This window comes from Podarcis melisellensis (assembly GCF_964234715.1).
Source record: "Podarcis melisellensis genome assembly, chromosome: 2".
In the NCBI taxonomy this organism is placed as follows: Eukaryota; Metazoa; Chordata; class Lepidosauria; order Squamata; family Lacertidae; genus Podarcis; species Podarcis melisellensis.
In genome coordinates, this window is record NC_138529.1 from 27,318,389 (window position 1) to 27,335,147 (window position 16,759).

At 44.9% G+C, this 16,759-nt stretch overlaps 1 protein-coding gene across 1 annotated transcript; it reads left to right on the forward strand.

Annotated features, from left to right (window-relative positions):
* The first annotated feature begins 494 nt into the window (after window positions 1-494).
* On the forward strand, window positions 495-4,775 carry ACTG1 (actin gamma 1). The gene is made up of 6 exons (XM_081899841.1): window positions 495-641; window positions 2,201-2,332; window positions 2,426-2,665; window positions 2,939-3,377; window positions 3,494-3,675; window positions 3,845-4,775. Exons 2-6 carry the CDS (start codon window positions 2,210-2,212, stop codon window positions 3,986-3,988), a joined length of 1,128 nt encoding a protein of 375 aa, XP_081755967.1. The 5' UTR covers window positions 495-641; window positions 2,201-2,209; the 3' UTR covers window positions 3,989-4,775.
* Window positions 4,776-16,759: the final 11,984 nt, after the last annotated feature.

Sequence of the window (16,759 nt, forward strand, 5' to 3'; positions counted from 1 at the left end):
GCCACTGCAACACTACCATGGCTTATGTGGCCAAGTCAGAAGCCCGAGAGTCTAGGCCTCGAGATGGATTGAGGGCCTCGACTGCAGTCCAGTGCCCATGGGGCAGGTAGGGCAACAGACCTCGACGCCCGCATGTCCCACCCATTGCACGACTTGTGACAATGGTGGCAACCCTCGATTCCCCTTGCTGTCCATCAGCTGCAATCTAGCTAGGATGTGTGCTTTGGTTGGCGTGAGCATCCCACGCCGGTGCCTTCTCCTTAGTCCTGGGGGGCGAACATAACATGGGACCGGGACGAGAGAGGCCAAGGTGCAAAAGCTGCGGACCCTTCCCCCCCCCCCGCCAGCCCCCGGCCTCGTTGCTCATGCTGATTCCGGGGTTGAGCGAGGAGGAGGAGGCGGCGCCAGGCTGCTCTCGTCCGCCCCACGTGGCCCGGCCCGCGCCAGCCAATGGCAGCGCCTGTTTCTGAAAGATCTCCATATATGGCGATGTTCTCGGCCGGCGAGGCGGGGGCCGGCACCCCCTGGGTATAAAAGGGGCGGGGCTGGCGTTGGGACGGTCTCACTCAGCCGGCGGCAGCGGATCTGGCAGTAGCAGCTCTTTTCTTCCCGTTCTCTTGAAAGCTCCCGCCTCCTTTCAGGTAGGTTTCAGCAGCCGTTTATTCTGACGGAGGGGTGCTTCTCTTCCAACCCCCACCCACCCTAAACTTTCCTTTGTATTCTCTCTTCGCGCTTAGGTGAGAGAAAGGTGTAGAGGTTGCTATATTTAATTTCCCTTAGGAGTAAAAAGCGCCTTGGAATTCCTTCAGTTGGCGGCGGTTAAGGGGTTCTCTCGGTTCCTTCCCCACCCCCAATCCCTCTTTGGTCCGGTCGTGCCTTAAGGCTCGACCAACTCCCCCCCCCCCCCGCTTATCTTGCGTCGGTTCCTTTGCAACGGTCTTGGTTGGCGCGCGCGACCTTCTCGTGCCCGTAACGGCTTTTTGAAAGGGGGAGGAGGGGCTGTTGGCTCGGGAAGGGCACCGAGGGCGTGATTGGTCGGCCTGAAACTTTGACGTAATGGAGCGGGAAACGAGAACCTTGGGTTTCTTGCTGCGCGCGGTGCCCTCCCTCCCCCCATTTTTTCCGCATAGAAAATTTACTCTGGGCGTGGGGAGGTGGGGGAAGGTGGTTGAAGCTGGAAGGGGAAAGACGGGAGCGTCTGAAAAGGGGCTTTTTTTTTAACTTCGCCGGGGTTGATGGCGGGGGGGTGGGGCGTTGGTTGGGGTGGGGGCTGGTTCCTGCCAAAGGCACCCTCACTCCGGCTGTGAAAGGAGGGTGGGTTCTCGAAGAGGGCGGGGTTAGGGCTGCGCAGGACGTCGTGAAGGGTGGAGCCCGGTGCGTCGTGTCTTTGGGGTGGCTCGGTTTGCCTCGGAATAGAGTGGGCTGCAGGGATATGGCTTCCTGCCCGTGACTGCAACACTGGAATTTGCTTCTGAGTAGATGCGCAGAGGTGCAAGAGCAATTTTGTGGCCTGGTTTGGCTCGGCTCCCGTTAAATGTTCAACGGAGTCTTCATGCGAGTAGTGTAGTTGACTAAGATGAGTTATTCTTTTTAGAAAATGGGCTGGTGCCAGTGGTGCATCCCTGAAGGTGATGGGGTTAATGTGCATACACCCTGCTCAAACGCCTTTCCTTCTGTTTCTGACTTTGTATATTTCGTATTGAAATGAGCTAAGGTGTTAAAAGCCAAACTTTACAGTGGTTTCAGGGAAGACTATTCATAGTAGTACTGCATCAGAAAGTGAGCATAGGTCTAGGGGGCATGAGAGGAAGAATTCTGGGGCATTGTACATGTATGTAGTAGACTAGAAAATATGCCCTGTTCAATTCCGTAAGCTTTACTTTTGAGTAGAAAAGTGTAAGATGGTGGTGTTAATGTTAGATTGTTACGGCTATGGGATGGGTGGATGGGTGGGTGTGGGTGTCACATACAAACACGCATTTAGCTGGTCTACAGAGTAAGGAAAATTAAGTAAAAAGCTCTGGACCATGGTTAAAATATAGACAAGAGGGTGGGGTTTCTTGTCTGGATGGTAGGTTGGCAGAGCAGCCTCTAGTGGCCAAAGTATGTAGTGTTTGAAGGGTGTCCATTGATGATGCTAAAATGCAGCACTGTATTTTACAATGTTCCTTAATAAATGCTTTCTTTTTGTGAAAAGCAGATCTACAAAATGGAAGAAGAAATTGCAGCGCTTGTCATTGACAATGGTTCCGGTATGTGCAAAGCAGGCTTTGCTGGAGATGATGCTCCTCGTGCTGTGTTCCCCTCAATTGTTGGGCGCCCACGCCACCAGGTAAACATCAAAGCAGGAGATCTATTTGTTTTGTGTTTAACATGAGATGGCTTATTTTTGTATTTGCTCATGACTGTTTATTTCTCTTAATAGGGTGTCATGGTTGGTATGGGCCAAAAAGATAGCTATGTAGGTGATGAAGCTCAAAGCAAGAGAGGTATCTTGACTCTGAAGTACCCTATTGAACATGGCATTGTTACCAACTGGGATGATATGGAGAAAATATGGCATCACACTTTCTATAATGAGCTTCGTGTTGCCCCAGAGGAACACCCTGTTTTGCTTACAGAAGCTCCTTTGAACCCCAAGGCCAACAGAGAGAAGATGACACAGGTACAGCATTGGTGCAGCTTTTACATCTTGTCACTTTTTCCCATTTCACCACCCCTTTTCTCTAAGTTACAATTTCTCTTCTCTCATTATTTTCAGGGTTCTGTACTCTCCTGGCATTTCCTTCCTTGAAGTCTCTCAGGTTTCTGTTGTATTTCTACCTGACTTTCTTTTGGTTTTTCTCCCCTACATCCAATACCTTGCATGTCAGCATGTGTGTGTGTTAACTATGAAAGTGGTCCCTTATTAAGACAACATTCTTTTCTCTTTATTTAGATCATGTTTGAGACCTTCAACACTCCTGCCATGTATGTGGCTATCCAGGCTGTGCTGTCCCTGTATGCCTCTGGTCGTACCACTGGTATTGTAATGGACTCTGGAGATGGTGTCACACACACTGTGCCCATCTATGAGGGCTATGCCCTTCCTCATGCCATCCTGCGACTTGATTTGGCTGGCCGTGACCTCACAGACTACCTCATGAAGATTCTGACAGAGAGAGGCTACAGCTTCACCACCACAGCTGAAAGGGAAATTGTGCGTGACATAAAGGAGAAGTTATGCTATGTTGCCTTGGACTTCGAGCAGGAGATGGCCACAGCTGCTTCCTCTTCCTCTCTGGAGAAGAGCTATGAATTGCCTGATGGTCAAGTGATCACCATTGGAAATGAGAGGTTCAGGTGTCCAGAGGCCCTCTTCCAACCATCTTTCCTTGGTAAGCATTTAGTGGCAATGGTAGCAAGTCAAATTACATGTAGCATGCTCTAAATCCTAGGAAGTAAATCTGTATTATTTGGATGTTAGCATACTTAAGGATTTTTTTATTTTAAGGTATGGAGTCATGCGGCATCCATGAGACCACTTTCAACTCTATCATGAAGTGTGATGTTGATATCCGAAAGGACCTGTATGCCAACACAGTATTGTCTGGTGGTACCACAATGTATCCTGGAATTGCAGACAGAATGCAGAAGGAGATCACAGCATTGGCGCCCAGCACAATGAAGATCAAGGTAAGGATGGCTTACATCACAACTTGGTAGTGTAATAAAGGAGTTGACTCTTAGGAAGATAGCTGATCCATAAATCTTTTCTTTTTAAAACAGGGCTGATATCAAGAAAGTAAAAAGTTGAATGCATGTATAGTCATATATTTTCTAACTTTAATATGTTTTCTTCCAGATCATTGCTCCCCCTGAGCGCAAATACTCTGTCTGGATTGGTGGATCCATCCTTGCATCCCTGTCTACTTTCCAGCAGATGTGGATCAGCAAGCAGGAGTATGACGAGTCTGGCCCATCCATTGTCCATCGTAAATGCTTCTAAATGGACTATTGACAGATGCGCAGCATTTGCTGCATGAGTTTTTCACCAGTATAAATTTGCCTGAGCAAATCTATACACCTCATGCTAGCCTCATGAAACTGGAATAAGCCTTCTCTTCACAACATTGTCATTGGGAAGCCTGTCTCCAATAATCCTGTGAGGATGTCTACCTGTTGCTGATATGACCCTGTACTCAAGTTAACTGTTCCCTTTGTACATAGCAGTATAACTACCCTATACACATCTGGCCCAGGACCTAGTACAGGAGGCATTCATACAATACAAAGGTTTAACTTGTGTCTGTAACTACCTGGGACAGTGGTCTCAGTGTAACCAGCAATGTTACAATGGAGTTTTGAGGCTAGATCTGTACAGGGTAGCAAAAGATCAGACTTCCAATACACAAAGCGCTAAGAATTCCAGGTCACTATTGTTGAGGCTGGCAAGAGTTTGTGAAAAGGATGGCCATTTTTGTCTTGCCACTGTTACTAGCGGGGTTGGAAACATATCGCATCCAAGCCTTATGAACCTGTTTTTTCCTTGCCCACCTGTATCCCAACAAGACAACCCAGGGCAAAGTTGCTCAACTTCAGTTGCTCCAATGTTTGCATTGACACCTGTAAATTTAATCATCAGGTTTAATTTATGTAAGATTTTTGTACGTTGCCTTAATGTTGTCATATGACAGTAGAAAACCAAAATTTGTAAGTCATCCTGAAGTTGAGAATTGTAATGCCCAACACATCATTGTGAAAGGAAAATAAAGCGCTGCAGTAAATGAAATGGGCTTAATGTTGTCTAATGGAAAGTTATTTAACACACTTTTGCTTTTGGAAGCCTTTCTAGACAGGACAGTGAAAATTGTGACCTAGCTCTGGCTTAATGTAGTTTCTGTTCAGTGTGATCAGGTTGACTACAAGCTCTGTGATAAGTGCTAAACTTAATATGCTGCCAAATAGCTTCCGAACATTGCTTTAGTGAACATGACCAGATCTTAGCTATGTGGGATATTAATACAAATGTATGCACTGCGGCAAATGCTAAACAAATTGCATTATTTTAACTCAGATTTTTCTTAATTCAGTGTTACTGAAATGGTTTAATTGGGCAGACCAGGTTATTGTGCAAGTAGATCACAACTTGCTGTTGTGATAGCTTACCTAAGTGCAAAAGATACTCATTTAGGACAGGATTATGAGGTAGAATCACTTGGAAGCAATGAAAAAATTACATCCAAGCTGCATTTTTGGGGTTATTCAAGAATGTACTTCACCTCGTGTAGCTATGGGTTAGCTTGGTTTACATTTTTCTAAATTTAAACCAGTTAAAAGATGTTTGTACAGCACTTCAGAAGTGTTTGAGTAGGACTGGGATGTCTAGGATAACCTGTTGGAGTAGGATACTGTTGGTAGCATTAAAGGTTTTCAAAACATAATTTCAGCTTTGCCAAAGGCTATGTGAAATACCACAACGATTACTTTATAAATCTTCCCTCACCACCATCAAATCACATTTTACACCAAGGGGGGAGGCAAATGTCCCATTTTCTTTTGTGTTCTCTTTGTGTCTTACAAGATTTCACTAGGAATCTGTCCCTTTTAAAAAATAGTCATAAGAACAAGCATACCTATACATGCATATTGGGGTGGTACATAAGGCAATAACTAGATACAGTGAGAGCATTAGTAATTGAGGGGGCAGCTATGAAATTCCCAGGGAGGTACATTTTGAATTGCAGATGAATCTGCACAATACCATAAAACGTGGTCCAATATTTTGTTGGTTACACTAGATTTGTGTTTCAGGTTAAAATATTGTAGGAAGGGAAAAACTTACTACAATGTGTTGCAGTCTTTGTAAGACTGCAAGACTTTAAATACTAAGAATTTATGTTACTAAATCTATTTGAGATCTGGGAGCAAACTGGAAATGAGTACAGTAAGATTGCAACTTGTGTACATTCAGATTTACTTGTTTTGCAATAGAAAATAAAAATTTGAAAGGGATGGGCACCCAGGAAAAGAGACTTTGGCAATCTCACCCACCGTTGCTCCCAATATGTGATTGGCCTAGGCAGGATCCCTGGGATTTAAACTTGTAAGCTTTGTTCTTTGACAGAATGCTTAACTTGGGGTGCCCCACTGGTTTGTGTTAGGACAGTTTATCAAGAGTTACCTTTGCACTGTTCCTGGATAGTTGGGTGGGGTGGTTGTTTAGCAGGGAAGAGCTGCTCATTTTGACTCTAAATTGCACTGACATCTCTCCTGTCAAGAAGGGATGTTTATTCCCATATACAGTAGCAGGAAAACTAGTTTTGGGATGCCTACCACATGTCCTTTATAAGCAAGATGCTGTACAAGCATACCTATACATGCATATATTTGGCAGCTGCCTGCTTGTGTGACTATCCAGAGCTCTTGGTGCTAAATTCATATTCAAGAGCTAGTATATTGCAGAAATTAACAAATTGCTGGTCTTTCTGTTAATCTGTGCAATAGAAAAGACTGCACAAGGGAATGCAATGCACAAGGGGATGTAGCATTATGCATAAATGTTTGGTTATATACAATTTAAGATTCCTTTGGAAGAAAGGATGTACTGTGGGGTTGCCTGGTGGGAGTGGGGTTTCAGCCTCCAGTCTGCCAAAAATAGCTATGTCTTTGGCAAAGCATGATAGAGATTGAAAATGAGGGAGGTGCACAAGAATCCTTTTCAGAAAGGTAGCATGTACATTTGAAGTCATCTTTGTTACAAGAAGCAGGATATGTAAGATGCCGACCTTATCCTAGGGGAAGCTGTCTGCTTGCCCATTTGCACATATTTGTGTTATTTTAAGGACATTTCCACCGCTGGCTTTTTGTTCAGTACCGTTGACAATGCTTTAGTTCAAGCTAAAGGATAGACAGCAAGGAACAAAAAGGAGGCATGAGATATCTGAAGGCAGCAAGGTCTAAAGGAGTAGGAATGGAGAAGCTGGAGGAGCAAGACCCCTTCTGTACAAATCGTATTAAGGATCCAGTATGGAGTGGAAGAGAATTTGGGAGCCAGGAAATACCTAAAGTTCAGAAATACTGGCCCATGTATACAATTGTGTAAGCCCTGTTCAAGCCCCTCCAGTTTCTGAATTTCTACCACAAAATTTCCAAGCACTTCCAATCCTGACCCTCACTAAAATGAAGGTTAGAAATACATTTTTAAAAACAACTGAGCAACCTGGCACATTATAGCCAATGGATGAAATTGCACAATGCAGAGCACTTGTCTAGTTCTCTGTAGGTTTCCATTTCACGAGCAATGGAATGGGGGAAATGAAGGCGGGGCTGAGTGTGAAGCCTATTCCTGTGGGACAAACAGGCAGTGATCTGATGGATCTGGCCAAAGGCCCAGCTAGTTCCAGTATATTGTTCTCACAGTGGCCGACCAGATGGGAAGCCTGCAAGCAGGAACTGAATGAAATGGTACTCTTATCACCTGTGATTCCTAGCAACTGATGTGTGGGGGGCGGGGAGTCCCTGCCCTGAAACAAAAGAGGATTTGCTACACAGAAGCATTTCTTTGTGAGAGAAGGCTTTGAGCTGGTAATGAAACTAGGAGCTCAGAGGTACCCTTCACTCTTATTTCCAGGTACACCTGCTTCACTAAGGCAATATACAAAACACTAGTTCACAAGCCTAGTAAAAATCAAAGTAAATTCTGCAAGCTGACCTCTGCCCACCCTTGATATAATAACACTCCTTACCTCTGCATTAATTTTAGGAATATGAGATGCCATTGGTCCATCAAAAACATTATTTTCACATGCTAGCAGCAGTAGCTCTCCCATGTTTTCATATGGGTCTTTTGCAACCCCTAACTGGAAATGCCAGGTTTGAACATGTGCCCTCTGTGCAGAGCAAGCACTTTGCCACTCAGCTGCAGCCTTTCCCTTTTTTGCTTTGCATTGTTGCAATTATCCTTACAACATCCTTGCAAACTAGGTCAGTATTAATGTACGGCTTACTGCATATGAGGACTGAAGCTGAAAGTCCTAAAATCCACATACCAATTTTGCAGCTGCAGTGTCATTTGCCTTTGGGCTGTTTTCATTCATGTTCTAAAGCACATTAGTAAGAGCAGGCTCTACTGAACACAATGAGATTTGCAACCGGGTAAACAGTCCTTCTGAATATTTAGGACACAATCCTTTGCAAATTTATCTGGGCATAGTCTTCATTGAAATCTTCCTTCTGAGGACTGGAGATTGTGAGGCCGCACAGTTTAGGCCCTGTAACACAAAAATTTAGTAGAGAATTCAGCTTCCTAAGAGTAAAACCTACCCCAAAAGTATGGCAGAGTAAATCACAAGGTCACGAGTGTTCCGTGTGTGCTCAGTAGAGCACACAATCAGATGTAGAATAGTTTGGAATGGTTTGGTAAAGGTCAAAGTGCAAGCAGTAGGGTGGTCAAGAAAGGCAGGATGTAGAAAGAGGAGTCCTAGAGAGGAATAAAAGGGGTCACAGAGGTTGCAGATTACAAAGGCATTTTCCTTGAGAGGGGTGGGAGTTTTTGAACTGACAGCAAACTCTGCCTATACTTTCCAGGCTTTTCTCCCCAATTATGAGGATTAGACATTTGTTTTTCACCACAAAAGCTTTTATTTTCAGGATCCATATTTCAAAGTTTGCCCAAAGGCCAATACGTTGCAATCATGACTGTGCTAAGGATGTTTATGCAAATCTCGTCCATGCATTATTTTGTTTCCTTGTGCAGTATTTTATTGCACTGGGTGGGGTGAGGGCGACACAGGAGAATATGCCAGGGAAGATCAAGCAAATTCTGTCTCGTCTACAATGAGTTAATTGCCCCTTACTTGAATCAGTCTATCCAGTCATTAGGCACTCACCCTCTGAATTTCAATTCTTCTGGTTTGGTGGGTGGTAGTTTTGACTACTGAATTCTACTTCCATCTGAAAATGGTACCTGATCAACCTGTCTGTGACTCTCCTTGTGGTGTGCTTCACCGGTGGAGTTTGGCTTCCAGAATGCACTCCCTAGAGAAGTTCACCTGGCATTCACACTGATCAGAGTCAGGCAACTGTCTTTTTTTCCTATGCCTTTTAATTCATTTTAATTGTATTACTTTTAAACTGCTTGTGACTAATGTACCAAGAAGGCACTCTCCCACTTTCAGAACCAATTCTGGGTTCTTAATTGTTTTTGTTGCCCCCTGCCCGCCTTATGTGTTTGCACATCACCATTAGGCTCCACTGTTTTCTCTCCATTTACCCTTCTGGTTGAAAAGTGTAAATACAGACTTCTTTACTAAAAAAGACCTTTATAGAAATCCATATTCCGTGCTTATTTCTTTCGGCAACCGACTCCCTCCGGTTATTCACGAGAATATTCCGGAAGAACTACTGGGACCAAGATGAGATGTTGTTTCCAGATGTTTTGCTGCTCCTCTGCTGAAATTGTTTGTGGCAATTGCACAGAGTCAGTATTATGTGATGAACTTGGTCTTGCTTTGCATGTCAGGCTGAAACCATAGGCCCCAGGGCCCCTTTCAATAGGGAAATGGAAAGGAAACGATGACCTGCTAGTGCTGCCAAATTCAACATTTGTATTTAGTCACCGTTTGCTCATACGGATAACATAAAATGAACCGGCCCCACCCAGAGGGCTTGTGCAACCAACACTGATCTTTATTCAGAGAGGAAAAAAGGCCCAGTGAAAAGTCAACCATTGCAACATGCTGTAATTGGCAGCAGAAGTCCTGTCATTTGAATCCCATCCCAGTTCACACTCCAGAATGGATAGTCTGCATCTTGAAATCACCCTCTTGGCATGTTCCTGTCTATCCCTTGCACCTGATTAGCCAGTGCAAATGAAAGGGGGGAGGGAGGGCCTAGCAGCGGGGGTTGGGAACAGAGGTCAGGATGGGGGAAGCCAATATGCTAAACTGTGTGCATAAGCTGCTGAGTAATGTGATTAACAGAGAGAGCAATGCTGCCAACACTGTGGACGGGGCCTCCCGCTATTCTCTTGATTCAAGGCTGTTTCCCCACCCTCTCCCTGCATTCCACACCCTTGGACTCCTTTGTCTGGGGATAAAGAGACCCTCGTCCTAGGGGATTTGGCAGCCAGATGTCACGTAGCAAGCATCAGAGCGGCCCAGCTAATAAATTCCACTCTCCCCGTGGCCATTGAAATGCAATGTTGGAGTTGTCCCCAATTCCAGCACTCCTGCAGTCAGGCACAATTATCTTTCAGCCTGGTCTTTCATGCAGCATTGCTGTGCTATGGTGATAGCGCAGATTTCTTCATGTTGCATCTATGCTGCTTGAAGCCCTGGCTGCAGGCGAGGCCTTGCATTCTTCCTAACCCACCCACCAACCCCCAACTACCTTCCTGAAACCTGTAGTTGTGCTTTGTTGCTGTCTGTCAGAGCATGGGGGGGAGTGCCGACCCATTCTACTCTTCCATCGCCGGACACAGCAGCAATTTCTTGCACGACATAACAAGCATTTCTTCATCAAAACTATAAATTACGCCTACGTATGAACTTGAATCATCACTGCTCGAACCCCACAGACAGAAATGTCCTGACAGCTCACCGCACCTCAAGAACAAAGCTTTCCAAAGGAATTAGTTCCTGATTTTCAGCACTTGAGTCACCAAGTGCTGAGTAATCAAGTATCCGGAAAGCAAGTCATGTACTTGCATATGTGAATTGGCCTGTTGCCCTAGCAAGCAACTAGTTTTGCTAGAGGGCTGCTTTGAGAAAGGGACATGGGATGGCGAGCCAAGGCTGCTTTTCCACCCACGTGCAAATCCTGTTGTTAGAACCTCTCCCCTCTGCAGTGAAACTGATACCCCATAGGGAACTGGATTTGACCTAAGGGCCTCTACATCTTGGTCATTGGCTAGCCTATAAGTTTCTCATTAATAATGTGTATAGTCCTGCCTCATTTCGAAGACAGCTGGCACACGGTGTTATACATGCAATCTACCACACAGAAATCATAAAGGAAGACTCAAGGCTCTCATATATGGAGAGACTGACCCTCCAAATGTCCTTATTTACCAGGGACAGTCCCAGAATGTCCCGCTTTTCCTTAGGACATCCCTATTTTCACCAGAGAAATATTGGAAAATATGGAGTTATGCAACCCCCGAGCCAAGGAGATAAGTAACTATAGATATCTGATGTTAGAAGACATCTGAACTCAGGCTTGTATAGGGAACCTTTAAAGTGTTTTATGATGTTTTTACATATGTTGGAAGCCGCCTAGGGTGGCTGGGGCAACCCAGTCAGATGGGTGGGGTATAAATATTAAAATTGTTGTTGAATAGGATGTCCCTATTTTCATTGGAGTAATGTTGGAGGGTATGGAGAGATACCTGCTGCCCTCTTAAAATCACTCCATCTTATATACTGTGGGAGGATCTTCACGCTGAACTATAATCTGTGATTTTCCTACTGGTCCATTCCAACTTCTATTTTACCACTTTCTACCAAAGACAGAACAAGTATAAGACTAGAGCAAGCTGTCTTAGTATCAGACCACAGACATCTGGAGGGCCACAGGTTTCGCACTGCTAGTGTACACAGTACTAAGGTAGATGGAATTATGGTCTGACATGGCAGCTTCCTGTCAGAAATCACTGCATTGCCTAGGGGGGGAAAGCGGTTCTTCCTGAAAGATGAGAGAGTGGGCACCAAGCAAGCATGTTCTGTAACTGAGGCTCCTCCATGTAAAAGACCCTGTCCTTAACCTCAGGTGCTGTCTCCCAAGGCAGGGCCTGAGATGCTGATCTCAAGAAACTCGCAGGTGCATATGGGAGAAGCTTAGCATGCCAAATTGCTATGGGACCTTCAAGGAACCTTCTGCTTTTATTGCCTTATCCATCCTTTGCACCCTCCATGTGCCAAATGGGTTAATTCTAATCAGTGCTATTTTATTTTTTTTTTAAAAAAAGAGGTGCAGGAACTCATCATGAACACCTCCCTCGTTCTCCCCCCACACCCTCCCCCCAACCAATGGACCAGCTACTGGAGTCTAGAATATTATCCCGAACAAGTGAGCACTTGGAAACAGTGACCTCATGTGGTCCTCTGGATCACTCTCCCCGTGAGAAAACACATTCTTTTGGGGGGTTTCTATAGCACAGGGACATCCAACTCCCAAGGGACTGCGATCTACTCACAGAATAATAGACTGGCAGTGATCTACCTCTTTTGCAGGGTGGGGTTTCAGGTCAAAGTTGTTTTTTTAGGGAGGAAAGTCAAAGCTGTTGACTACGATTGACCAAAACCTCCCAGAGATCGATCAAAGACATCCCTGCTATAACGCACAAAGGTGACTGCCACACATTTGTGTTTGTGCAGTTGCAACCAAGGAGGCCCATTGCTACCCAAAAGAGCCCTCTCTCCTCTCCTCTCCTCTCCTCAAGGCACTGCTGTAAATGTATTGCGTGGTTGTGTGACTGTGACTAAAACCTTGTGAATTGCTGTTTGGCTGTTTTTTTCTTGTGAATGTTTGCCTCAAAGGCAGAACTATTCCCTCAAAGCCAATTGGTTTGCCAAGGTGGGTGGAAGATCATCCTTTGGGGAGGGGTATTCGATGGAGGTCCACATCTCTTCTTCTGTTTCTGCCTTCAATACTGCAATCCTTTGCACACTCAGCTCTGGGAAAATTCCATTATATTTACCTGGGTTTTTAGGAGGAACATGGCCCATTTGATTGCATGTGCTCAGATTTCTTTTCTTTTTTAAAAAAAAATTATTAGAAATTTCAACACAATAGGTAAAGGTAAAGAGACCCCTGATCATTAGCTCCAGTCAAGGATGACTCTGGGGTTGCGGCGCTCATCTCGCTTTATTGGCCGAGGGAGCCAGTGTACAGCTTCCGGGTCATGTGTGCCAGCATGACCAAGGCACTTCTGGCGAACCAGAGCTGTGCACAGAAACGCCGTTTACCTTCCCGCCAGAGCAGTACCTATTTATCTACTTGCACTTTGACGTGCTTTCGAACTGCTAGGTTGGCAGGAGCAGGGAAAGAGCAACGGGAGCTCACCCCGTTGCGGGGATTTGAACCACTGACGTTCTGATTGGCAAGTCCTAGGCTCTCTGGTTTAACCCACAGCGCTACCCACGTCCCTTTCAACACAATAGTTTTAACAAAAATACATCATCCACATTGTTTCCCCCCTCCATTTCCCCCACAAACAAAAAAACCCAACCTCCCACCCCACCCCCGGCCTTCCCTCAGCTCCTTTCTCTGGTTTCTCAACACCTCTTTCTATCTGCATGCTATAAAATTGTAAAGATCTTCAAATTATCTATCTATGTATTACAATAAAGAGTTTGGAAATGTTTATTCAAAACATGTGCCCAGATTTCTAAGGCCAGACAAATCCAAACATTTTAAAGAGTCAGACATCACCTTCGCCAATGCCACCCCTTTAACAGCAGCCAAAATGGTGCCTTCCATACCTTGTACCCCAGCTCCCATCTTCCTTGCCCGTTGGCCATGCTGGAGGTGATGGGATTTGGAGCCAAATAACTTCCAGAGGGCACCATATATTTAAAGGAGTGTACTTTTCAGAAGGCACACCTGCGACATCCTCCCAGCCGCTGAATCAGAACTTTGCAGTGGGCCATTTTGCTTACCGAGTCTGCAGAGTCGCTCCTTCTGTTTGAAACACTGATTTGCAACCTGAGCTCCCAATTTCTCTCAGCAGCCAGAGGAGCAAAACATCTGAAGAACGAAAAGACCTTGAGAGCTTCATTGTTTCAGAAGGACATCGCAGAGGCTGGTAACCATGATCACAGCCTGCCTTTCCCCCAGAAGTGAAAATATTTGCTCAAAAAAACAACAGCACCCAAATAGGTGACAGATGCAGAGGACGGGCGGGCTCTTCTTCCCTTTAACAGTTTGTGCAGGAGAGAGGATTTTGCCACATGTGGCAGGAACAAACAAAAATGCAAGTAACAGAGACATTTTTTAAAATTAATCAACGTTAACAGTGCTGAGCAAAGCCTCTCCTCATTAGTGTTTATTAGATGTGAGTTTTATCGTTCTTCAGTGTGCATTGGACTCCACAAGCCTCTTTTGTTGTACGTACTGTAACTATTGGAAGGCATTCTCTCCTTCAACATTTGAAGGCTGTTGACCTTTTTATTTAGGGGAGCATCCACCCAATGGGAGATTGCCCCTGAAAAAACTTCTCTCCTTACGCTGCCACAGCTGCCGCAGAACACAAGGTGCTGTGCTGACTGCAGCCTTTGTCGAGCGACGTGCCACAATGCTAAAAAGGTGCCCAGTCTTGGTTTTGGCTTTTAAAACCCTGAGCAACCTGGGCCCAGGGGTTTACCGCAAGGAACATCATCCCATATATGAAACTTCACACACGATAAGGGCATGGAATCTCCTTCTCCTCCATATTTGTCATCGGGTTTACATTTATGACTATTGATGGGTTATCTGTGAAAGTATCACCCATACATGAAGTTGTGGGCAGTATTACTGCCTGCGACTTCTTGTATGGATTGCTGAAAGAACTAACGATAGTGAAGTTTAGAAAACAAAAACACATGTATTGTAAAACAGCTAATAAAAAGAAAAAGGAAAACCAAGAAAGGAGGGGTGGGATGTCAAGAAGAAATTTAAGTTGGGGGGGGGGAATCATATATGATGGATATTTTTGGTGATTTGATAAAAATGGTTTTAAACAACAACAACAACAACCCAATATTATATTTAGATCCCAATTTATCTCCAAGCAGCTTTAACAGAAGTTTTAGCGAAAGAGGCAAGGAGCAGGGCCTTCTCAGTAGTGGCACTCACTCACCAGAAAATCTGGAAAGGCCACCTCTGTTGCATTCATGGGGAAAGGTTTTCAGTACTTTTAAAAATAAATAATATGACAAACCTTTGGGGTCTGGGATTTTACATTGCTGTATCAGCTGCTACTCATAGGGGCGTTGATATTCTAGTTTTCTGTCCCTTCCCCTCAATATATCATATTGTCACAGGATTGGAGGGGTTAGTTAAGATGTCAACCTCGTTTTGCCAAACTCTGCCTGCAGCCACGTGTAGGTCACTCACAGATTATTATATATTTTAGTCATGTTATAATTGTGTATTTTATTGTCACCTTCCTTGGGAAACCTTGTGATCATCAACGGCAGGTAAGACGTCTAAAAAGAAGAAAAATAAAATAAAAAATGGGCCATCACATTCCAATCAGAGACCATAAGACAAGGTTGGGGAACCTGGTGCCCTCCAGATGTTGTTCCCGTTAGCTCCACTCAGCTGGTGAGGGATTATGGGAGTTGTAGTCCAGCAGAACAGCTGGAGGCCCACCTCTTTCCCATCCCTGCTGTAAGGGAGGACATGAGACCGTGCAACATTGCTCCCTTCCTTTCACCTGCCTGTTCCCTGGCAGCAGCACAGAGCAAAAGCGTCTTTTTGTCTTAGATTTAACCGATGGTCCAGAAAGAGACTCCCTCCTCACATTGCCTAAGGTTGCTTGCTGAGATATAACTTTTCAAGCCCGCAATCTAGAGAGACGACTGAATGATGGATTGAAACGGAGGAATGGACGGCAAGTTAGTCATGGGTGTATGATGCATTGCATTGTGGGGGCAAAGACCTGGAGAAGAGAGAGAGAGAGAGAGAGAGAGAGAGAGAGAGAGAGAGAGAGAGAGAGAGAGAGAGAGAGAGAGAGAGATGTGGCTAGTCTGGGAGGGGCAGGTGCCAGTTCATTCCAAGCAGAGCGTGATTGATAAGTTGCACAGTGCATCCTTAGACTCAACCACTTCTGGGCAGAAACATCTGCCTGGCAGCTGCAGAATCCAGGAGAAGCTGGAAAAGCTACCAGACTTGCCTGCTATTTATTATTATTATTATTATTATTATTATTATTATTATTATTATTATTATTTATATATATATATATATATATATATATATATATATATATATATATATATATATGCAGGTTTTGGTGTCCTCGGGTGTCTTCCCGTGTAAAAGTTGGGGTGTCTAGGCGACGTTTCGACGAGGTCTCACTCGTCATCTTCAGGCTGGTGCTTTCGGCTTCTTGTTACTGGAACAGAGCAGGATCTCAGTGTTTGAGTTCCTATAAATACTGTTGAGGGGGTGTGGTGTATAGCCTCCAATGTTCTGGGCAGAGAGGAAGTTCCCAGGCTAGTGTGCCTTTTCTTCTTTTGTTCCTTAATTACTTGAGGGATATCTTGAGTGATTTCTTGAGTGATATCCTGAGTACCACTTAGGTGGGTCATTAGGTGTGGATTAGTTGCTAAAGTCTTTGTGTCTTGACCTCTTGAACTTTGTGAAGAGTTTTTCTGAGAAGATGGCTGTACTGCACTTAGTTGTGCTCTGGCTTGGCTTCGTGTATAGGGGCGAGCTGTGGTTTTGTGGCCTGTGTCAGCCAGATCTGTGTAGGGATTGCAGGGGGGTGCAGCATCCGGAGGTGCCACCATGGTTTGGCTACTGGATGGTGTCTGTAATTTATCTGTGGAGAGGGTCTGGGTTTGGGTCTGGTGTGGTTGATTGGTGATGGCGTTCTGTGTGCCTCTGGATCTGGTGTCAGTTTTTGTGGGGAGGGCTAATTTCCAGATGTCTGGCAAGCGGGATGTGTCGTCACGCTTGTTCATGTTGTGAGGGTGTTTCTCTATCTCGATGGCTTCCATGATTATTCTCTTGTGGTGATGTTCCATGTTAAAGAGCAATTTGGAATCTGCAAAATTAATTTCGTGTCCTG